The 25,575-nt window shown below is 43.5% G+C and overlaps 1 protein-coding gene and 1 long non-coding RNA gene across 2 annotated transcripts in view; one reads left to right on the top strand and one right to left on the bottom strand.

Annotated features, from left to right (window-relative positions):
- Nucleotides 1–21,087, bottom strand: part of LOC121876475 (protein unc-13 homolog A-like) — a 28,981-nt gene extending 7,894 nt beyond the window's left edge. Inside the window, exons 1-4 of the mRNA XM_042381576.1 lie at nucleotides 21,048–21,087; nucleotides 18,264–18,278; nucleotides 3,135–3,222; nucleotides 2,217–2,225 (exon numbers count right to left, since the gene is read on the bottom strand). Of these exons, the coding sequence (XP_042237510.1) occupies nucleotides 2,217–2,225; nucleotides 3,135–3,222; nucleotides 18,264–18,278; nucleotides 21,048–21,049 (114 nt within the window). The 5' untranslated portion in view covers nucleotides 21,050–21,087. The remainder of the gene's footprint in view (nucleotides 1–2,216; nucleotides 2,226–3,134; nucleotides 3,223–18,263; nucleotides 18,279–21,047) is intronic.
- LOC121876476 lies at nucleotides 9,687–10,087 on the top strand. The gene is made up of 3 exons (XR_006090771.1): nucleotides 9,687–9,711; nucleotides 9,925–10,015; nucleotides 10,047–10,087. It is a non-coding gene; the product is annotated as an uncharacterized LOC121876476 (long non-coding RNA).
- Nucleotides 21,088–25,575: the final 4,488 nt, after the last annotated feature.

Here is a 25,575-nt window from a genome sequence, read left to right as displayed (position 1 = left end):
ATAATTCTTAGTTAACAGATAAAAGAAGAATATAGTGAAACCTCTATTTAACGCACAATGTGGATGAAAAAGTCCGTTATATCGAGGATCCATTCCTTGAAACCCTCCATTTAACGGACTATATGGCTAGAGAAGTCCGTTATATGGAGGGACTGTCATAAAGAGACACAAATCATAACACAGGATGCGCCATCTTTGGGACTGTGACGTCATCTGTGGTGTCAGGCTGAGAGGGTGCTGTCAGTCTGAGTGGGTGCTGTCAGTCTGAGTGGGTGCTGTCAGTCTGAGTGGGTGCTGTCAGTCTGAGTGGGTGCTGTCAGTCTGAGTGGGTGCTGTCAGTCTGAGAGGGTGTTGTCAGTCTGAGAGGGCTGTCAGTCTGAGAGTGCTGTCTGAGAGGGTGCTGTCAGTCTGAGAGGGTGCTGTCTGAGAGGGTGCTGTCATTCTGAGAGGGTGCTGTCAGTCTGGAGAGGTGCTGTCAGTCTGAGAGGGTGCTGTCAGTCTGAGGAGGGTGCTGTCAGTCTGAGAGGGTGCTGTCAGTCTGAGAGCTGTCAGTCTGAGAGGGTGCTCAGTCTGAGAGGGTGCTGTCAGTCTGTCGGTCTGAGGAGTGGGTGCTGTCAGTCTGAGAGTCTGAGAGGGAGTCAGTCTGAGAGGGTGCTGTCAGTCTGAGAGGGTGCTGTCAGTCTGAGAGGTGCTGTCAGTCTGAGAGGGTGCTGGTCTGCTGTCTGAGAGGGTGTCTGAGAGGGTGCTGTCAGTCTGAGAGGGTGCTGTCAATCTGAGAGGGGTCAGTCTGAGAGGGTGCTGTCAGTCTGTCATTCTCATGGGTTGAAGTCAGACACCAACAGACCGCCACGTAGGTGGGGGCGAAGGGGGGGGGGAGGGGGGGACAGGGGGAGAGGGGGAGGCATAGGGGGGGGGCATAAGGGAGGAGGGGCAGATGGGGAGGGGAGGGGAGGGGGCGACACGTAGCAGCCAAATGGGAAGGAAAAATAAATAAATAAATAACAATAACAACAACAATAAAGAAAACATGAAACATTTATATACCAACAATATTATTAGAAAATATTTATCTGATTAGCCACAAGACAGACATTAAATTGCTTTATTAACCATTCTGCGAAGAGTATAATAATAATAATAATAATAATAATAATAATAATAATAATAATAATAATAATAATAATAAAATAAATTTGTCTACAAGAGCCTAAAATTTATTCTCTTCTCTAATAAGCTAAAAAAAATCCTCAGATGCGATAAAATTCAGGAGAATAAATTTATATATTGGAATATATTTTAGATCAAGTAGAATAAATTTGTGGGTAGAACAGAATAAATTTTTAATAGAATATTGAGTTTCTATTTAAATGTAATATTATATGATTGTATTGTTGTATTTAGTATATAAGTATTAATAAAGCATTGATTTATATACAATACTGTATCTAATCAACACAGGTAACAATAAATTCCCATAATACAACACATAATTAAAAATCAACACAATACAATAATACAACGCCAATTAACCTGAATATTATCACCTAAATACCATATTACACACCTGGATAATTAATCAAAAATAATAATTAATTAAAAAAGGACACACTATGAGCTGCCATTATTGCATGCATTATCTGCAACACAAACACGGACACCAAACTGCGTACCACTGAAGAAGCCTTGGGTAAATAATAATTTTTTTTAAGATCTGGAGCTAAGAGGTACACATGCTCTGTAAACGGGAGTTAGTGGTAGTGGTGAGACGGGTATATCCGGCCTGGGATATATCCGGCCTGAGGTATATCCGGCCTGAGGTATATCCGGCCTGAGGTATATCCGGCCTGAGGTATATCCGGCCTTGGGTATATCCGGTCTTGGGTATATCCGGCCTTACAGGTATATCCGGCCTTACAGGTATATCCGGCCTTACAGGTATATCCGGCCTTAGACAGGTATATCCAGCCTTAGGTATATCTGGCCTTAGACAAATATAATCTGTCCTTAGACGGGTATTTTCGACCTTAGACAGGTATATCTGGCCTTAGACAGGTATATCTGGCCTTAGACAGGTAAAACTAACTCAAAACACACACACACACACACACACACACACTGAATATAAACCCACACGTAAAAATCCCATTAAAACATAAAAAAAAACCACTAGCTTAAAACACTACATAAATCACGTCAACAAGAGATAGAACTTGTACCTTGAGAACCTGCAGCATGGGAAGACACGAGAAAAAAAACAACATTAATATACAAAGACATACATAGACCCTGTAACAGTGACGTATGCAAGACTCCAGTGACGTATGCAAGACTCCAGTGACGTATGCAAGACTCCAGTGACGTATGCAAGACTCCAGTGACGTAAGCAATATGCCATTTACATTCGATAAAGACATAATTTCTACATATTATGACTTACACAATTTACAAGCATATCTTTTATTACTCCTATACCATAGAAATTAATACTAATTCTCAAAGTAGTATTTTTTTTTACATTGTTACGAGGTCTGTCAATAATGCATATGGATACGAACTCCAAAAATATATATATCTCATAGTATGTATATTAATGTATTATATTCGTATTCCAGAAATATTAAGGTTGTTTTAAGTAATGCTAAATGTTAAAACAACTATAATATGGTTTAATTATTAAGTAGAGTAATTATGGATAAACCAACAGTATTTTGTGACGTAATAATAATAATGTCAGTATAATCGACCACAAGAAGAGTAAGTGAAACGTGGCACCATATCACAGTAGACTTTATTATATTATATTGATCAGTTTTAACTCATATACTGTTGTTTATCCAGAAAATACTCGTTAAAAATAAACCAATTTCGAACGCTCATTAAGCTACGGCCAATTTCAGCGTTCATAGCAACCAGTGTGCAATTCATGGACGCTGATTGGCTGCTGGTTGCCAAGTGAATCCCCTCAGACTCACCAAAACAAAACAACAACCAATTTGCTTAAGATGACCATTTAACAGTTAATCTTCCTTTAATTTTTTTGAGATTACTGAGGAAATTAAGTCCATGAATTGTAGAGGTTGCTGAGGATGCCAAGAGTGAACTAAGCACGTAAGGCAAAGGTAATTCGTACTCACCAGCTCAGAGACGAGAGGTATAGACTTCCTCCTGGGTCGAATATCAGGCATACTGTCAATGTTGCTGTAGAAGGGGTTATCGCCCGGCCTACAGAGAGAACAGAGAGAGGCACAGGTTACTCCTCAGGCACTCCTGCTCTCACCCATGCTTGGAAAAAACATAACAAATAAACTTCTTTTTTTTTGTCTAATCTATAAAACCTTTTTTTTTAACTGGTGACGAAATAAAACATGCCTATTATAATATTTTTTTGCTGAAATGTACATAATATTTTTTGTTTGTTGAAAAATCAAACCGATAAATCTTTTTTTTTTATGATAAATTCAGCAGCTTAAAACTGACTATAAAACAATATTGAAGCTGTGATAAATTAGAACATAACCGTGCATGTGAGTATTGAGCTGCCTTGACAGTTAGGCCTCTTGTCGTGGAGAGTTTTGTGGGCATAAGGAACAAGGGTACAGTACAGCACTAATAAGTCCACGGGGTACACAAGCGGTTTTTATCAATACACACTATTTAATTATTTAAAAAAAAAAAAAAAAAAATCAACAAATATCACAGAAAAAAAAAATTAGTTTAAATATCGTTACTATACACCAGACTACATGAAACATTAAACTCTTCCTGTAGTGTGAGGTTAGGACACAGCACACCATCACTGTGTCTTCTTTACAACAACAATCATGTGTTGTGACTTAGACTAGGAACAACTATGTGCTGATGACAGAGAAACACACACGAGAGTTGTCCAAAAGGTAGAACACACCAGAATACACGTGTAGGGTGTCGTAACCTCACAACACAGGGAGTAGTTGGGATTGTTTGGCCGTAGCGAACATGGGATAAACTCTTTGCTAAAATCTGTCTACAGGAAGGAATCAGTCTTGGCCAAAATAACTGTCCCATTGGTTTTGGCAGACATGATAACAACAGCCGGAAGCCTTTCACGCTAATGAGGCCAAGACATGATAACAACAGCCGGAAGCCTTTCACGCTAATGAGGCAAAACTAGGTGTGGGCTGGTCTGGTCTGGGCTGGTCTGGGCTGGGCTGGGCTGGGCTCTCCCTGTTCACCTAATGTAGCAACTGTGAGCTCTGTACTGTATGTCTGTAGTTCCTTAATGAGTAGTCCTCCGCTGATGCCGATGTGGTCCAAACAGCTTCTGGGGCTACTGGCATCACTTCAAAACTTCACTTTATATGCGAACCTGTTTACTTAATCCTCTAAAAACACACACACACACACACACACACACACACAGAGAAAGGTCAAATCTCTCCCAGATGACCTCTCAATATATGACCTTTGCTCTAGTTGAAGGTCAAACACACCCATTCCTAAGAGCCCCCCTCCTTCCTCCCACTATAGCCTAACCTAACCAAAATTTCCAAAGTTCAGTTAGGTTAAGGTTTTCAGGGGAGGAAGAGGGGAATATGACAGTTCACTCGTTTGAACTTTTAACTCTTTTAAGATCAAAAGGTCATTTCAGGTCACATCACTACGTCATAACTTGTGTGTAAATGAGGCTTCACACGATTACCTTGGCCTGACCTGACTTGATCTGACCTGACCTAGGACCTCGACACTTACCCCACAAGTATTCCAAATAGTTCTATGTACTCAGGGGATCCTACAAATGTGCTAATATATTATAACTGTACTCAATCTACAAATTCCCACAAATGTACTCCTTAAAACTGTACTCAATCTACGAATTTCCACATATGTACTCCTTAAAACTGTACTCAATCTACGGGTTCCCACAAATGTACTCCTTAAAACTGTACTCAATCTACGGGTTCCCACAAATGTACTACTTAAAACTGTACTCAATCTACTAATACCCACACTGTACTTGATCTGAGTCCCTACAAAAGTACTTCCTTCCTACAATGTACTAATTCCATCGACCGCCAAAAGAGTACTAATCTACTAGAAAGCAATGATGACTTTACTATGTACACTTTACAAGATGACACCGCAATCACGCAAGTACTCAAATTACCCCCAAAATGGCGTCAAAATTACACCAAGACTCTAATATAACCAGTATCAATAAGAGACAAAAATTACCTCAATCACCAACCTTAGGAAAGTACATCAATCACCAGCCTAAAGACAGTACTTCAATCACCAAGTTTAAGAAAGTACCGCAATCACCAAGTTTAAGACAGTACCGCAATCACCATTCTTATGTTAAACCCTGGTAATAAAACGGGTTTAAGTTTAGCGTGGCGACGTGGTTTAACAGTGGATGAAAAAATGATGATTAAACCTGAGTAAACAGACAGACAGACAGACAGACAGACACAGACACACAGACAGACACAGACAGACAGACACAGACAGACAGACAGACATGACATGACCACAATACACAAGGAAACGCAATTCTAACTCTGAACTTAGACAAGAGACATGTAACTTATTGATCGACAGACAGACAGACAGACAGACAGACAGACACACAATCTCCCACGCCCACATAAACCCCCACCACCCCCACTACCACGCCCACATAACACAACATAGAAAACAACATGACAAATAAGAGCTCCCCTTAACACGTAATACCTTGATAACACAGTTGGCAACACTATCTTTGTTTTGATGTGTGTGTGTGTGTGTGTGTGTGTGTGTGTGTGTGTGTGTGTGTGTGTGTGTGTGTGGTCTTATCGTGGCGTCTCTATTAAGCTGTAAGACGTGTTTATTCGGCACGTCTTACTCCAGGTATGAAATTTGCATCCCAATTATGTTCATTTGTCACCTAAATATGTGGGGTGTCTTCAGCCGAGCTGATTCTCTCCTGGTTATTACAGAGTGTGTGTGTGTGTGTGTGTGGTCGATTGCCTCATAAATAATGGTTATATTAGCGATCCACCGGGGCAAACAGCGAGCGACCCTTCCCTTCCTCCCTTCCTTCCTCTCCCTTCCCTACCCTTCCTTTACCTCCCTTCCTCTTCCTTTACCTTCCCCTCTTCCTTTCCCTTCCCTTCCTCTCCCTTCCCTACCCTTCCTCCCTTCCCTACCCTCCCTCCCCTCCCTTCCCTACTCCCCTTCCTCCCTCCCCCAACCTTCCCTCTTCCTTCCCTACCCTACCCTTCCCTTCCCTACCCTTCCCCTCCCTCCCACTCTCCTTCCCCATGTATTTACTCAAAAGTCCCTGCATTAATAATTCCCACTGAAAAATATGTTGCAATTTTATACACGTTGCGGCGACAGATGACCAAAGAGGGGCTAGTACTGAGAGAGGTCGTATCTCAACGACTCCTCTTGGCAGGGGTCGTACGTAAGGCTGTCAGGATTAGTAATTGGAAGTAATATCATGGCACTGCTAAGACTCTCGTGGCATTTATTCCAGGAGGTAGTGGCACTGTGATCTATCATCGTAGCACTCTTGATGACTCACAAGGTGCCAGAATACTATCACACTGACTCATAAGTGCCTGAAGATGCCATGACACACTGACACAGCCTTCTGACTCACAAACAACACACTGCTGACTCAAAGTGCCATGACAGTGCCAGCTGACTCAAGAGGAAGAGGAGGAGAGGAGGGAAGAGGACGAGGTCTCTCTCAGTATCTCCAGCTGAGAGACAGACACTCAGAAGGTCTCAAAAATTGACTCCCACACCTGAGGCTTCTGACAGACAGATCGATAAGCAGGACAAATGGTGCCAGTCTTGTGGTGACATTGTGCCAGATGTGTGTGATGGCTCCTTCCCTGTGATGGCTCCTTCCCTACCCACCCTGTGATGGCTCCTTCCCTCCCCACCCTGTGATGGCTCCTTCCCTCCCCACCCTGTGATGGCTCCTTCCCTCCCCACCCTGTGATGGCTCCTTCCCTCCCCACCCTGTGATGGCTCCTTCCCTGTGATGGCTCCTTCCCTCCCCACCCTGTGATGGCTCCTTCCCTCCCCACCCTGTGATGGCTCCTTCCCTCCCCACCCTGTGATGGCTCCTTCCCTCCCCACCCTGTGATGGCTCCTTCCCTCCCACCCTGTGATGGCTCCTTCCCTCCCCACCCTGTGATGGCTCCTTCCCTCCCCACCCTGTGATGGCTCCTTCCCTCCCCACCCTGTGATGGCTCCTTCCCTCCCCACCCATGATGGCTCCTTCCCTGTGATGGCTCCTTCCCCTCCCCACCCCACCTCTCATCATCATCATCATCTACACTCCTTGACATTTACCTCCCCATTTAGACCTCCTCCCCATCTACGTATCCTCCCCAAATCATCTCCTCCCATCGACAAATTCTTCCTAAAAACCCCACCTACACCTCCCTCTCCACCCACACCCCCTCCTCCCCCACCCACACCTCCCCACTCCCCACACCTCACCTACACCTCCACCCCACCTACACCTCCACCCCACCCTCCACCTCACTCTCCACCTACACCTCCCTCCCCACCCACACCCCCCCACCCACACCTCCACCCCACCCACACCTCCCTCCCCACCCACACCCTCCCCACCCACACCTCCTCCCCAGCCACACCCTCCCCACCCAAACCTCCCTCCCCCACCTCCACCCCACCCACACCCTCCCCACCCACACCTCCCCACCCCACACCTCCTCCCACCCACACCTCCTCCCCCACCCCACACCTCCCCACCCACACCCTCCTCCCCACCCTCCCCACCCACACCTCCTCCCCACCCACACCTCCTCCCCACCCACACCTCCCCTCCCCACCCACACCTCCCTCCCCACCCACACCTCCTCCCTCACCCACACCTCCTCACCCACACCCCTCCACCCACACCCTCCCCCACCCACACCCTCCCTCCCCACCCACACCTCCTCCCCACCCACACCTCCTCCCCACCCACACCCTCCCCCACCCACCTCCACCCACACCTCCTCCCCACCCACACCCCCCTCCTCCACCCACACCCCCTTCCACCCACACCTCCCCACCCACACCTCCCTCCCCCACCCACACCTCCTCCCCACCCACACCTCCTCCCCACCCACACCCTCCCCACCCACACCTCCTCCCCACACACCTCCCTCCCACCCACACCTCCTCCCCCACCCACACCTCCTTCCACCTACACCTCCTCTCCACTCACACACCACCTCCCCACTCCACCTCCTTCCCCACCCACCTCCCCTCCCCACCACACCATCTCTCTCCCCACCTCATCTCCTCCTCTACCCACATCTCCTCCCCTAAATACCCTACCAAACTGGTACAGTTCTCCCCTCCCCATCATAATACCCCATCTCAAATCCCCCCTCCCGCCCCCAAACGAACACCTCTGGCTTCACCCCCACCCTACAGACAGACAGACAGACACAGACAGACAGACACAGACAGACAGACAGACAGACAGACAGACAGACAGAGACACATACAGACAGACAGACAGAGACAGACAGACAGACAGACAGACAGACAGACAGACAGAGACAGACAGACAGACAGACAGACAGACAGACAGACACCCACTAACTTCAAGAAATCATTAATACACATTGGCTTTCCTCTCTGACTTCATATATTGACTTCATCAGCTGACGTCAAAGGAATATTATCTATCGTATCTATTCTGGAAGCCTTTGATGTCGTAAAGGTTACCTGTAGCCTTACCTGGGTGGTAATTAAGTCTTTAGTGAATAATGATGATGATTCAGGTAGTTGTTATAGTGGTAATAATAATAATAATAATAATAATAATAATAATAATAATAATAATAATAATAATAATAATAATAATAATAATAATAATAATCACACAATATACCAACGTTATTTAAGACTCTCTCTCTCTCTCTCTCTCTCTCTGCAACACCTCATCAGCCTACATGACCTGACCTTACAAGCCACATCTGGGGTCATTACAGCCAGACAGGTCAATCTGTCTCCCAAATTACTACTAGGTGTACCTGTCTCTACCTGTACTAAATTAATGACTAATTTACAGGTGAGATATGTGGGTGGATTATACTTTCTCTCTCTCTCCGTCTCTCTCTCTCTCTCTCATCAACCAAACAAAGTAAATCCATCTTACGATCTCTCGAGCATCCATCTTTATCCACACCACACAATCCATACATCTTGAATCCGTCCCAATCCACAATCCAATTTATACCAATCACAGAGAGAGAGAGAGAGAGAGAGAGAGAGAGAGAGAGAGAGAGAGAGAGAGTGTGATATACTACCAATAGACAAAAGGGGAGCGTTCTTTGTGCCCTTCTCCCCCTGACACTAGAGACGAAACTCACATCCTTTAGGGTTGAGACTTTCACCCTTACTGAAGACCAAGATGAGGGAAGAAATTGCGTTAAGATTTATGGAGATGGATCGTGGCTGAGTTGACGTCTGGAAGTGTGTGGGGATCTGTGGGGGATGTGTGTGGGGGTGTGTGGGGGATGTGTGGGGGGGTGTGTGGGGGTGTCAAGTCTCGGTACAATTTCATCGCCATTCTCGCACTAAAACAAGACACAGACACGAATTTCCTGATCATAACGACAGGTGATAAATGACAAACTATTCTGGTCAATATTTCATCTGTGACACAACACAAACACGGTTAAAGGTCTGAGTGCCACCCTCTGTGTTAAGGTCATAGGTTAGTGCCACCCTCTGTGTTAAGGTCATAGGTTAGTGCCACCCTCTGTGTTAAGGTCATAGGTTAGTGCCACCCTCTGTGTTAAGGTCATAGGTTAGTGCCACCCTCTGTGTTAAGGTCATAGGTTAGTGCCACTGCTGTGTAAGGTCATAACTCAGTGCCACCCTCTGTGTTGAGGTCATAGGTTAGTGCCACTGCTGTGTAAGGTCATAACTCAGTGCCACCCTCTGTGTTAAGGTCATAGGTTAGTGCCACTGCTGTGTAAGGTCATAACTCAGTGCCACCCTCTGTGTTAAGGTCATAACTCAGTGCCACCGTCTGTGTTAAGGTCATAGGTTAGTGCCACTGCTGTGTAAGGTCATAACTCAGTGTCACCCTCTGTGTTAAGGTCATAGGTTAGTGCCACTGCTGTGTAAGGTCATAACTCAGTGCCACCCTCTGTGTTTGGGTCATAGGTTAGTGCCACTGCTGTGTAAGGTCATAACTCAGTGCCACCCTCTGTGTTAAGGTCATAGGTTAGTGCCACTGCCGTGTAAGGTCATAACTCAGTACCACCCTCTGTGTTTGGGTCATAGGTTAGTGCCACTGCTGTGTAAGGTCATAAGTCGGTGCCATTGGTGTGTAAGGTCAGACGTCAGAGTCACTTCTGTGTATGGTAAGAGTGCTACCCGTGCATAAGGTCAGAGGTCATGTGCTGGGTAGATTCATTAGGTCGAGAGGTCACGTTTAGAGTGATAATTACCTATATAAGGTGTAGGTCAAATGTAAATATCTAACCCATAAGGTCACGTCAGGGTCAAGAGGTCAGGTCAGAGGTCACGAACATTTTAGGTCAAGAGGTTGGAGGTCAAAATACACCTTATCTTTGCTTTTCCTCTTTATTACTTTATTTCTTATTCACCTGTTAATTACCACCAGGTAAGTAATTACGGTGAATAACTTCCCTTTGTAATTATCAAATCACCTGGAGGAAGATAATCGGAACACCTGTGGGATTATTGCTGCTGTAATTACACCATAATAACAATAATCGCTAGGGAATTAATTTTGTCTAAGATATAATGCGATTAATAATTATTCCGCCGTGTCAATAATTTCAAAACTAAACCAATGAATTATATTTCCAGCTGTCAGACAATAACGAATTATAACCCGTAATAATCTTGATAATCGCTGTAATAATCATAACATTTAGACAAACTAACGTACATAGAATTATTTTTCACTCGATTATGGAACGGGAAAGTGAGACTGGGAATAACATTTGCAATAATCGTAGAAATAATTACAGCTATTGTCATTTAATTCCACTTAATTCGTCGGGTAATTCTTTTAAGGTAATTCAATAACCATTTAAGATCAATTATAGTATTATTATCCTTTAAATAATTACTTAGTTTAATTATACTTTAAATATTTTAAGGACCCTAAATTTACCTAATATTTAAGGGGTTAAAGTTGGTGTGTGTGTGTGTGTGTGTGTATGTGTGTGTGTGAATTAGTTTAAGTGTACATTGCTCGATCCTGTTCATTAATCCTAAAACACACACACTATCAACGTTTTCCTTACATACATACATACATACATACATACACACAAAATATTTTTCTATCTTGAATTTTCAATATAAAAATTATCTTTCTAGGACCTTAATAATACAAAGTACTCCCAATAATCACTAAAATCGAGAATTTTTTTAAAATATCACAAATTATGTGATTAATCATTAAAATAATCGCCTTTACGTCACTAAATTATCCCCAGTAGCTGCTATAATCAAGATTAATCTACAAGTGACAAATAATCTACCTATAATCGCTAAAATAATCACCTATGGCACTAAATTACCCCAAATAACTGCTATAATCTCAAGAATAATCCTCAAGTGTCCAATTACCTGCATATAATCACTTAAACAATCTTCACGTCACGAATTATCCCCCCAATAACTCATATAATCATGAATAATCCACAAGTGACAAATTATCTACCTATAATCACTATTTACTTTTTACTCTGAGTCGCTAAGTAGGAATTCCAATAGAAATTCCACCCCATCTTATGTGCCTGACATGTGAGAGGATAGGTACGTGTTAGTATAGTTTCCCCTTAACATATCATAGAAAACGGGCAGAAATATATATCTTCATAGAAAACGGGGGTTGTGGAGTGTGATAAATATCTTCATAGAAAATGGGATCTCCTTGTTAATTATCATGCATGACATAATTTAAATTTTCCTGATTAAAAATGAATGAAACATGACCTCTTTCCTTCCCAAGATGACAACTTCATTTTCCTGTCAAGTATGGACACGTGACATGGAGGGGGGGGGGTTTCCTTCTCTGGATGAATGACAAGATGAATGGCATATGACACCTCAATTCTCCTTGACAAGATGACTGACACGTGACATAAGACATATGACAATTTAATTTTCCCTGACAAGACGAATAACATAATTTTCCTTAACAATATAACTACCACATTGCTCAGTTATCCTCGACGAGATGAATACCACATGACAAAAAAATGACACATGGCAAATCAATTATCCTGTGACAATATAAAAATGACACATGACAGATCAATATTATATTCCTAGTACAATCGCCTTCACATACACCTAATACACAAGTTAGCACCTTCTGCGAGATGTGGCAATACTGTGTTTGTTTACATCATGTTAAAACTCCCTAAATGGCCCCCCTAAGGAACCTCGCAATAGTAGCCAGAATAGAATACTAGATAAACATTCCACAGTGGTGCCACATCTCACAAAACACACCACTCACTGTACCAGGTGTTAATGCAAGCAACTGTACATATACATAGACAAAACTCGGAAGATTGTGACGCTAAAGAGTACAGTTTTCTATAGTGAAAGTGGAGTCAAGGGAGAGTTTTTTTTTCTCGAAATCATTGGAGAAAGTTCACAGCTTTCAGAGTAGAAAGGGGGGGCATGGGAGACAGCTGTTCTAAGCGAGAGATAATTCTACTTTTGTTATACTCGTACTGTAAGCAAAGAGAGAGAGAGAGAGAGAGAGAGATTCGGTGGTGAGTTCTAATATACAATAAGCAACACCGCACAACCTTATACGAGAGAGAGAGAGAGAGAGAGAGAGAGAGAGAGAGAGATAAGAGACAAAAATAAACGTTAAACAGAGACAAGAGATAGAGAGATAAGCACCCAGAGATGATGCTAGTGGAACGAGAGAAAGCGAATGAGAGACAGTGAGTGAAAGAGAGCCAAAGAGAGTGAGAACAGAAGTGAGAGTGTGAGTGAAAAAAAGAGAGATTAGTAAAAGTAGAAAAACAAAAGAGAGAGAGAGAGAGAGAGAGAGAGAGAGAGAGAGTCGTCAACACCAGCGGGTCGTGTTGCCACCTACAAGTATATAACTAAACTGAGCGTGCCTTTGGTATAGCGTCTAAGCGAGCGAGAGTTAGCGATATTTTTTTTTTCTCTCCAGCAGCAGCAGCAGCAGCAGCAGCAGCAAACAACAACAACAACACGTAAAAAAATCGTCTGATCTCCAGCAATAACTTGGCTCAGACAGGTTGGGGGGGAGGAGGGGGGAGGGGAGGGGGGGTTTTTGAAGGGAGAGGGAGGGGAGGAGGGGGGGTTTATTGTTTACGTCAACACCAGTCAACACCACCAACAATGCCAGTTTATAATCTACACTGAACAAGCAGCCTTTCTACCATACCATACAACACCCGTTCTCCATCCCATATACGTGCAATGAGACTATTTTGACCCTTTCACTCCCATAACGAAATGTAAGTAAAGATTTTAATATTACTTTTTTTTTTCTTACATATTTTCCAAAGTTACAAGGGAAAGTTTGTTGTGATTCCTTATCTTACACTCGTGAGGTGAGAGATGAGGGGTGAGGAGAGAGGGGGGCTGGTAGTAGTGTCATTATCACGTACAGAGTTTGTTTGTGTATGTGTGTTTAGGAGAACGGAACAATAAACATATTTATGACCACGTACAAGTACTTTCCTCCACCCCTAGTTAGGTTAGGTTACGTGGGCTTCTTCGTTCGTGATCCGCTGTTAGTCCCTTTGTCGTTTAGGGGAGGGGAGGACGTGACCCCGTAAGGGCATGACCTCGTATGGATATGACACCGTAAAGACATGACCCCGCATGGACATGAACCCATTTTGACCCATGGTGAAGACGGCAATATGACCCCTTACGGGCAATAACATGACCCCCTTGATAACAGTGACATGACCCCCTTGATAACAGTGACATGACCCCCTTGATGACAGCAACAAGACCCCCTTGATAACAGTGACATGACCCCCTTGATGACAGTAACATAAGCCCCTTGAATACAGTGGCATAAATCCTTAAGGACAGTGACATGACCCCTTCCATCCAAAGATAATATAGTGACCTGATCTAACTCCGACATGACCTAACTCCTTTAGAAAGACAGAAGAGCGCCTAAAACGCCATGAAAAGTCTCAAAACGCATCAAAACATCTGGAAAACGCATTAAAACTACTTGAAAACGCATTAAACATCTTGAAAACGCACTAAAAACGCCTAAAGGTCTTCAAAACGTCTTGAAAACGAATTAAAACGCCCGAAAACGTCTTGAAATAACCAACATAACTCACTCCATAATGTAAACAAACGCCTTAATTTAATAATATATTCTAGGGTTCGTCTATGCAAATTTAAGGGCTAGAACGCACTTACACCCACTTATAAAAACACTTATAACATGTAAAGTGAACACAATACACTCTACTTACAATACCAGAGCCCGAGTTTTTTATTACTACTTAACACTAAAACACACACACTCCCTTTGGGTATATAGAGAGAATTAATTAGAAGTTAAATCATGAGTTTCTTCAATTAAAATAAACTGTCTTCACTTATTTTTTGTTACTTTAGGGCTTATTCGTGTTACTTTAGGGCTGTCTTCACTTATTTTTGTTACTTTAGGGCTTATTCGTGTTACTTTAGGGCTGTCTTCACTTATTTTTGTTACTTTAGGGCTGTCTTCACTATTTTTTCTTACTTTAGGGCTGTCTTCACTATTTTTGTTACTTTAGGGCTGTCTTCACTATTTTTGTTACTTTAGGGCTGTCTTCACTATTTTTGTTACTTTAGGGCTGTCTTCACTATTTTTGTTACTTTAGGGCTGTCTTCACTATTTTTTGTTACTTTAGGGCTGTCTTCACTATTTTTTGTTACTTTAGGGCTGTCTTCACTATTTTTTGTTACTTTAGGGCTGTTCCTCACTATTTTTTGTTACTTTAGGGTTGTCTTCACTATTTTTGTTACTTTAGGCTGTCCAATTATTTCGTTACTTTAGGCTGTCTTCAATTATTTTTGTTACTTTAGGCTGTCTTCACTATTTTTTGTTACTTTAGGCTGTCTTCACTATTTTTTGTTACTTTAGGCTGTCTTTCACTATTTTTTGTTACTTTAAGGTTGTCTTCTACTCATTTTTGTATACTTTTTAGGCTGTCTTCAATTATTTTTTGTTACTTTTCACTTATTTTGTCATACTTTAGAGCTGCCTTCACTTATTTTTGTTACTTTAGGGCTGTCTTCACATATTTTTGTTACTTTAGGGCTGTCTTCACGTATTTTTGTTACTTTAGGTCTGTCTTCACGTATTTTTGTTACTTTAGGGCTGTCTTCACTTATTTTTGTTACTTTAGGGCTGTCTTCACGTATTTTTGTTACTTTAGGGCTGTTTTCACGTATTTTTGTTACTTTAGGGCTGTTTTCACTTATTTTTGTTACTTTAGGGCTGTCTTCACGTATTTTTGTTACTTTAGGGCTGTCTTCACTTATTTTTGTTACTTTAGGGCTGTCTTCACGTATTTTTGTTACTTTAGGGCTGTCTTCATGTTACTTTAGGCTTGACTTCACTTATTTTGGAGGACCTGTAATTACTGTGGGAACTAATTTACATACATACGAACTATCTTAAGTTATTCAGTAAGTTTCCAGTTACTCAAGAGCTCTTATGAGTTACCGGTACTCAGAGGCCTTACGAATTGCCGGTACTCAAAGCCCTTGCAAATTATCGGTACTCCAGGCCTTACACTATATCGGTACTCAAAAGCCTTACAAGTTATCGGTACTCAAAAGCCTTACAAGTTATCGGTACTCAAAAGCCTTACAAGTTATCGGTACTCAAAAGCCTTACAAGTTATCGGTACTCAAAAGCCTTACAAGTTATCGATACTCAAAAGCCTTACAAGTTATCGGTACTCAAAAGCCTTACAAGTTATCGATACTCAAAAGCCTTACAAGTTATCGATACTCAAAAGCCTTACAAGTTATCGATACTCAAAAGCCTTACAAGTTATCGGTACTCAAAAGCCTTAGAAGTTATCGATACTCAAAAGCCTTACACGTTATCGATACTCAAAAGGCTTTACGAGTTATCGGTACTCAATGGCCTCGTGAGGTATCGGTACTCAAATGCCCTTACAAATTATCGGTACTCAAAGCCCTTACAAATTATCGGTACTCAATGGCCTTATGAGGTATCGGTACTCAAAAAGCCTTACACGTTATCGATACTCAAAAGGCTTTACGAGTTATCGGTACTCAATGGCCTCGTGAGGTATCGGTACTCAAATGCCCTTACAAATTATCGGTACTCAAAGCCCTTACAAATTATCGGTACTCAATGGCCTTATGAGGTATCGGTACTCAAATAAGTTATGCTATATTATTATGGGATGCTTAAAGTCATTTGAGTGACGGCAAAATGACCATATTATTCTTTGTATTTCATTCATATTTCTAATAAATAATTAATCTTTTTTATCAATTATAAATCCTATGTTAAAAAAAATATCCTCATTTAGTGATAAGAGTTAAGAATAATCGTAATTTAAAATGTTTATAAATTAAGAATAAAAATCATATACAAATGGGAATTATTTTTCACTTTTAAAAATTAGTAAATCTTGGTATATATGTTGGTTTCCTGGCCATAATCTACCATAGCCACACTACCATAGTAACACCACCAATAGCCACACTACCAATAGCCACACTAACATAGCCACACTAACATAGCCACACAAACGCTGCCTTCCGGATCACGTACGAGAAGCCCAGACCAAAGGGAGGGTGGAGTCTTAAAATAACTGGCCGGAATCAGGGCGTATTGTCGAAGCGTAGCCAGTGCTCAGTGAACTAGTCAACACGTACACGGCCTTGATAGGTAAGTACGGTCCGTGTTGGGAAGGGAGTAGGTGGGTGGCGGGAAACCTGGACCCTTGAGAATATGTAATTCGTAAGGTGGAGTATTAATTGCAACCAAATCTCCAAAGTGAAAATAATATAAATAACCGCAAACTACGTTATTTTATCTTCTATGACGTAAAAGTGAAAAGAAAACGGAGATGTAGAGGGAAAACTATCATATTTAATCTTCTATGACAGTAACTAGAGGCAATGAGATAATTTTAGAGGAGAAAACTAGAAAACCGATAAAACAAGAGAACAAGTTGACATTAACGAATAGAAAACGAGAGAGAAAAGAAAACGGGGTAAAGAGGTGTAAGGGAAATTAAATTATTCTTCTGTGAGGTGCTTAGAGTGTTTGAAGAAGAATATAAACACACACGATAACACGATAATGAAGGTTTCAACATAAATACAAACCACGAGAGAGAGAGAGAGAGAGAGAGAGAGAGACGTATATATGTGGAAATAACACCAGAAACGACTCACAAGATAAAGTATATGTCATCCTGGGAGAAAAAAAAACATAGGTTAATAATAAAAGAAGAAGATCAACAGATATAAAGATCAACTGTGGTATAAATAATGACACACTGAAGAGGTCATAGAAGACTCGTATGTTTGCGCGTCTACAGTAATCAATAAGCTACGTTACTTGTCAACAATGAACACAGGAACAAGTTCACACCAAGAGCCTTTACTGACAGCAGTCTGGGATTATTACAACTTGCGCCAGACGGGCCAGCGCCACAAGGGCCCGGTGCCACAAGGGCCCGGTGTCACAAGGGCCTGGTGTCACAAGGGCCTGGTGTCACAAGGGCCTGGTGTCACAAGGGCCTGGTGAAACAAGATCCTGGTGTCACAAGGGCCCGGTGCCACAAGGGCCTGGTGTCACAAGGGCCTGGTGTCACAAGATCCTGGTGTCACAAGGGCCCGGTGCCACAAGGGCCTGTTGTCACAAGGGCCTGGTGTCACAAGATCCTGGTGTTACAAGGGCCTGGTGTCACAAGGGCCTGGTGTCACAAGGGCCTGGTGCCACAAGGGCCTGGTGTTACAAGGGCCTGGGAGACACACAGGTACTTGGGTCACACGGGCCTGGCGTCACAAGAGCCTGGCATCACAAGGCGGAACAGGACGACAGGGGAGGAGGTGGTGGGGGTGGGACACCTTTCGTTACAAGGGCCTGGCGTCAAATAGGGATAAGAGATAAGGGAATGGAACAGGGGTAAGGGACAGAGGGAAGTACTCGTTACACTGGGGCTTGAGCTACGCTTCGTCAACCACCGAGCCTTAGTAATACCCACCTCGCCAAGATGACCCTTATGGGAACGTAGACAGTCATATAAGAGAACAAGAATAATAATAAAGGGGAAATTGTAAGAGAGACGAGAATAAATCCTGAAAAAACTAATGTAAGTAAAAAGACGGCGTTAAGAGAGAGACACACAGGCATATGTACAGCTGACTACTGGAATGGTGAGAGGATAAGACGGGGGGGGGTTGGTAGACGAGGGGAGGAGATGAGAAGACAGAAAGTGGAGACGGGGGAGAAGGACAGAGATGGAGGAGGAAAAAGGGGATGAAAAGGAGAAGAGAGAGGAGGAAAAGTAGGTACGGTAGGTAAAGAAGACAACAAATACAAGAGAGAAAGAGACATAACGATACTGGTAGAGGATGGAGAGGGGAAAAGAAGGAATCAGAGAGACAGGAAAGGGTGGATAAGACTCCGGGAGACAGGAGGGATATGGAATTCGAGGGAAGAAGGAAGAAGAATGGAAGGAAGGAAGGAAGGAAGGAAGGAAGGAAGGGATCAGAGTCATAACTGAAGTAGAGATTATATAAATAATACAAGTCATTAAATGGATGCAATAGACTGAAATATATACACATTTTATATACATTTATATATATATATGTAAATACTTCAAAAAATTCATATATATATATAAACATACATATGAACTACTATGGTACAAATATATATATACATACAAATTATTAATATATATATATACAATAATAAATAAAATCAAGCCACATTATAGGTCCACTGAGCCCTGTCTGGACAAAGAGGAGGGTCAAGATAATGCTATAAAATGATGGGAAAATAAGTGTCACAATCTAGTCTCTGTGAGCGTGGCTGTGGCCCTTCTGTCCCAAGGAGCACTTCGGGCCATTAACACTCGTGATCTGGCAGCTCTAGGGAGGGGCAGTAAGTGGCAGCTCTAGGGAGGGGCAGTAAGTGGCAGCTCTAGGGAGGGGCAGTAAGTGGCACCTCAGGAGGGCCAGCATCTGCCATGTGTGCCACCCTATGCCTGGGTCACTGTGCTGCTCTGTTGCTACGAGGTGCTAAGTAATGGTGCCTGTGTCACTTGAGGTATGTGTCCGGGGTGAGAGGTGTCCAGGATGAGATGTGTCCAGGATGAGATGTGTCCAGGATGAGATGTGTCCAGGATGAGATGTGTCCAGGCGAGATGTGTCCAGGTGAGATGTGTCCAAGTGAGATGTGTCCAGGTGAGATGTGTCTAAGGTGAGATGTGTCTAAGGTGAGATGTGTCCAGGTGAGATGTGTCTAAGGTTAGGATACTAGGCAGATATGTAACCAGGGTGAGATGTCCAGGGGTGAGATGTGTCCATAGAGAGACACATGAAGGCAACAGAGAGATGTGCTGGTGAGATGTGTGTCCTGGTCAGATGTGTCCAGGGGGTGAGATGTACAAGGTGATGTCCAAATATGCCCAGAGATGTATCCAGGAGATAAGTCTGAGAGATGTGTCAAGGTGGCAAGCCCAAGGAGGGGTCCAGGTGAGATGTGTCCAGGTGAGGTGTCCAGGTGAGATGGGGTCCAGGTGAGAGAGGCCAGGTGAGGTGTCCAGGTGAGATGTCAGGAACAGGAGATGTGTCCAGGTGAGGCCCAGGTGGAGATGTGTCCAGGCAGATGTCCAAGGTGAGTGTGTGTCCAAGGTGAGATGTGTCCAAGGTGAGATGTCTGTTAAAGAGATGTGTCCACAAGAGATGTCCATGTGAGATGTGTCCAAGGTGAGATGTTCAAGAGAGCGTAACCAAGGATGTCCACAGAATGTGTCCAAGTGAGATGTGTCCAGGATATTAATATGTATCCGGATGGTGGTAATTGTGGTACTTTGGATTGTGGTAGATGTAGACTAGTGTGTATGTGTGGTAGAAGAAATTAAATTGTGGTTGAATAACTTTAGTGTGTGAGAAAGTGAACAGAATTTGGTGGACTCAGACGATAGTAGTGGAAGATTAGCGTGTGTGTGTGTGTGTGTGTGTGTGGTAGAGGTAATTAGAGTGTGTGATAGAGGTAGTTTGGCTGTTTGGAATTAATAATAAACAAATACCAAAGTTAAAGACAGGTGTGTAATGACTTAATTAATAGCGGTTGTTGGGTTCAGGTTAATCACAGGTAAGGGGTGGTGTTTGTGTTGACCTATGACGTCACAAGGGAGGGTGGTGGTATATATCGGTTACCATGACTACCTATGTGATAAAAAATTAACATATTACAACTTATATAATAATGTTAATAATGTGTATAGATGTATATATATATATGTATAAATTTCAAGTTATTAATAAGTGTAATAATGCTATGTATATGTATAAAAGTGTATTAGTGAAAGATTATTTACAAGTGTATGCATTAGATTACACGTATGTATGAATATATATATATATACATAAATATATATATATACACATACATACATATATATATATATACACAAACTACCATGGTATCTTGCATGTATAACAAACCATATTTTTTATACATATATACAGTGCTGTCTGTATGAACGTTAATTCATTATAAAGATCATACTAATATATACAAAACTACATAATATACATAATATATACATACATATAATAATAATAATCACTAATAAAACCACATTATAATTATCAATTTAGAAATATTTAGAAACAATTATATAAAATGCTCTAATTTTTTTTTCAAGATAGTGTGCTTGTAGCAGATGGCCAGAGACTGATAACACACAGGTAATTCTAATTGGTTTCTATAATAAACAACTAGAGAACTGGGATAGAAAACAGCTACTTACATGAGTTTGGTGACAACCCCATCAAGACCACCTCGATTATGCTGTAAACAACAAACAAATGAAAGTTAGTTGGTTTTTTTTATATGGAAATTTTAATATATGTTAGATTGGTGAAATGATACGTGATGTTGACAGACAGACAGACAGACAGACAGACAGACAGACAGACATACACAGGTGAATCAATATTGTTTACATGTATAAATGTATCTGCTTCTCGCTCTATGATTTGTCGGCTCTTGACCAATCAGCGTTCACCTCTCTCTCTCTCTCTCTCTCTCTCTTTTAACAGTGAGAATCCATCTTCGTATTGTACAGCAGCTTAGCTTAAGTTAAGTTAGGTTAGGTTAGGTTAGGTTAACAGACCAAAACCCCACCATTAAAACAAATAAAATAAATATCACCTGGCAACTTACCCACCCCCCCCTACCTCCTCCCAGGTAAGCTTTCCAATATTGTCTCTGTGTCGCCTTAACGCTATGGTAGCTTAACCGTGATTGGATGGCTGCCAGATTGCCAATAACCAATGAAAATGGTTGATAATATAGTTGGTCTGAACGCTGGGGGTAATACTTCTTGTTGTGTGTGTGTGTGTGTGTGTGTGTAGATGTATATGTGTACGTGTGTGTGTATGTATATATGTATGTATGTGTGTGTGTGTAAGTAATTAATTTTATACACTATTTACCTATACAGACAATCCAATTACCTTTATAAACAATCCAATTACATTTATCTAATATACGAAACTTAAGGCATAGTGGAAATGAATTGCCACAGTGAATTAAGTACTAAAGATGTTTACACGACCCCCCCATACCTGGCTTGCCTAATTAGTGGAGGGGGGTCAGGTGATAGGTGGAGAAATGGGGAAGGTGAGGGAAAAGAGGAAAGAAAGAGGGAGGGAGGTGAGGGAGGAGGGGAGAAGGGGTGAGGGAGGGGGGGGAGGGGTGAGATAGGGAGTGAGGAGAGGGAGATAGGGAGTGAAAAGAGGAGGGAAAAAGGGAAGAGGAGGAGAGGGGGGTGAGGAGAGGGGTGAGAAAAGAGAGAAAGAGGGTGAGGGAGACGAGAGGGGAAGGGCAGGTCAGATAATCAATGCAGTGTTAGTGTGGTACCTGGGTTCTTGATACACGCCCTGCCACGCCACCCACGGTTAGGTTGCCATACCACCCAAGGTCAAGTTGCCACACCACCCACGGTTAGGTTGCCATACCACCCACGGCTAGGTTGCCACACCACCCAAGGTCAAGTTGCCACACCACCCACGGTTAGGTTGCCATACCACCCACGGCTAGGTTGCCACACCACCCAAGGTCAAGTTGCCACACCACCCAAGGTCAAGTTGCCACACCACCCAAGGTCAAGTTGCCACACCACCCACGGTTAGGTTGCCATACCACCCACGGCTAGGTTGCCACACCACCCAAGGTCAAGTTGCCACACCACCCAAGGTCAAGTTGCCACACCACCCAAGGTCAAGTTGCCACACCACCCAAGGGAGGATTAACAATAGCGTGACTTATCAATCTAATATATTATTCCAATTCTTTCTTATACGTCATTACCCTGGAGCTTATGCGTGAGGGCTTCCGGACCTGAAACCTCGAGTCACGAAACCCCCCGGAAGCCACCAAAATGAACCCCCCGCAGGACTGAACCCACCAAAAGGAACCCTCCGGAAGACTGAACCCACCAAAAGGAACCCCCGGAAAACAGAACCCACCAAAAGGAACCCCCAGAAGACTGAACCCACCAAAACCCCCGGAAGACTGAACCCACCAAAAGGAACCCCGGAAGACTGAACCCACCCCCAAAAAAGGAACCCCACTGAACCCACCAAAAGCAACCCCCTGAACCACCAAAGGAACCCCCCGGAAGACTGAACCCACCTAAAGGAACCCCAGGACGAACCCCCCCCCGAAGACTGAACCCACCAAAAAACCCCGGAACTGAACCACCAAAAACCCCACCACCAAAGGAACCCCGAATAACCCACCAAAAGAACCCCGGAAACCCACCAAAAGAACCCCGAAGCCTTAACCCACCCAAAAGGAACCCCCGCCTTAACCCACCAAAAGGAACCCCAGGAAGCCAACCACCAAAGGAACCCCCAGGAGCCTTAACCACCAAAAGGAACCCTTAACCCACCAAGGAACCCCGGAGGAACCCCGGAACCCACCTTAACACACCAAGGAATCCCAGAGCCTTGATGAAACCTCACAAGGAAAATACCAGCACACACACACACACACACACACACACACACACACACACACACACACACACACACACTAAAGAAGGTAGGTAGAATCCCTCTTGTAATGTCGCACCGATCAATGTATTAAGAGAGAGATATTTATTTCCTCCACTTTTCTCCTTCTTACCCTTTCTTCCTTCCTTCCTTCCATCTCTCACCATTCTTTCTTCCTTCTCATCCCGCCGTTCCTCCCTCATCCTTCCTTCCTCCCTCCTACTATCTCTCCCCCCTCCCCAACTTCTTATTTTACATAATTTGATTTACTCGGCAGCCAGAGAAGAGATTTTTATTGTGTTTCTTCACGTAAACAAGTAGTAGTATAGTAGTAGTAGTATAGTAGTAGTAGTAGTAGGTGTTCGGTGGAAGTGAGGTCAAAATAACAAAGGAAGGCCAAAGACACACAGGCGCAGTAATCGGCACGACGGACTTCAAGACCGAGTACGTAACGGGAAAGGTGAATGAGTGGGTTAGGGAAATCCAAGCTCTGTCTGAGATTGCTAACACAGAGCCACATGCGGGTTTTGCTGCATTCACCCATGGAGTCAAGCATCGCTGGAACTACCTGATGCGCACTATCCCTGATATTGGACCCCTCCTCCACCCTCTGGAAGAAGCTATCAGAGTCAATTTCATTCCCAAATTAGTGAAACACCCTCACTTAACCCCAGCAGAAAGATCACTCCTTGCACTACCACCGAGACTGGGAGGAATGGGATTGACCAATCCAGAGGAGATTGCTGCCACCGAACATCAAAACTCAGTTAAGCTCACGGCAGCCCTCACGGACCACATAATAGCCCAGAACGCAACAGGCGAGGTAGATACCAGTGAAGTAAACAAGATTCGAAGGTTCATTACGACAGAACGACAGCACTGCCAAAGTGATAAGTTGCAGCAACTGTTGCTGCAAGTACCAGAGAATTTGAAAAATAAGTAGCTATAGCGCAGGAGGTGGGCGCCTCGAACTGGTTAACTACGTCACCAATAAGGGCAAATGGTTTCAGTCTCAATAAACAAGAATTTACAGATGCCATTGCTCCAAGGTACGGTAGGCCAGTAGAAGGTTTGCCCTCCCAATGCGTGTGTGGCTCTTCGTATGACGTCGATCACGCCATGGAGTGCAAGAAAGGGGGCTTCTAAGGCATGAGCCATGACGAGGTAAGGGATCTCACAGCAAATATGTTGAAGGAAATCTGCCGTAATGTCAGGGTAGAACCGACCCTCCTTCCATTGGACGGTGAGAATTTCCAACATAGGACTTCAAAAACATCCAACGAAGCCCGTGTTGACGTCAGTGCTCCAAGATTCTGGATGCGGGGACAGCGAGCCTTCTTCGACATCAGGATTTTTTATCCCATGACCGCAAGTCACCGTAACTTAGCTCACGATGCTGCACATAGGAGGAACGAGAACGACAAGAGAAGGGCATATGGGGAGAGAATTCAGAAAGTTGATCAAGGCAGCTTCACTCCTCTAGTGCTCACAACCTCTGGTGGGATGGGACCAAGTGCAAGATGTTTCTACGCCAGACTCACGGAGGTGCTATCCGAACAGAAGCAGCAGTCCAGAAGTTATGTTACAGCCTGGATGAGATGTCGACTGTCCTTCTCTCTCCTTCGGTCGGCTTTGCTCTGCCTCAGGGGAACGAGAGCTTCTGCCCCAAAGCCAAATACAGTCACAGATATCGACTATGAGGCAACAGTCACTGAATGCCGCATAGATCTGCGGCTCAACTAACTCAACACAGCCAGGGTAGCTACTTATGTATTAGGATATTTAATATTAAGGTAATAAAATGGCGGAGAAGGTGTGGCTATTGGGGGAGGCTGGAGGCCACCGCGTAGTAGTAGTGGGGGAGGCTAGTAGTAGTAGTGGGGGAGGTTATAGCAGTAGTGGGGGATAACAGAGTAGTAGTGGGGGAGGGGCTGAAGAATAGTAGTAGTGGGGAGGCTAGCAGTTATAGTAGTGGGGGAGGCTGGGGCAGTAGTGGGGAGGCCAGTAGTGGGGAGGCCATAGTAGTAGTGGGGGAGGGGCTAGTAGTAGTAGTGGGGAGGCCAGTAGTAGTAGTGGGGGGACATTAGTAGTAGTAGTGGGGAGGCCAGTGAGGTGGGGAGGCCATAGGTAGTAGGTGGGGAGGCCAGTAGCAGTAGTGGGCAGGGCTAGCAGTAGTAGTGGGGAGGCCAGTAGTAGTAGTGGGGAGGCCAGTAGTGGTAGTGGGGGAGGCTAGTAGTAGTAGTGGGGGAGGCTAGTAGTAGTAGTGGGGGAGGCTAG

The sequence above is a fragment of the Homarus americanus genome, unplaced genomic scaffold (assembly GCF_018991925.1).
Source record: "Homarus americanus isolate GMGI-L3 unplaced genomic scaffold, GMGI_Hamer_2.0 scaffold38613, whole genome shotgun sequence".
Classification (NCBI taxonomy): Eukaryota; Metazoa; Arthropoda; class Malacostraca; order Decapoda; family Nephropidae; genus Homarus; species Homarus americanus.
This window is presented reverse-complemented; position numbering and strand designations above follow the sequence as displayed.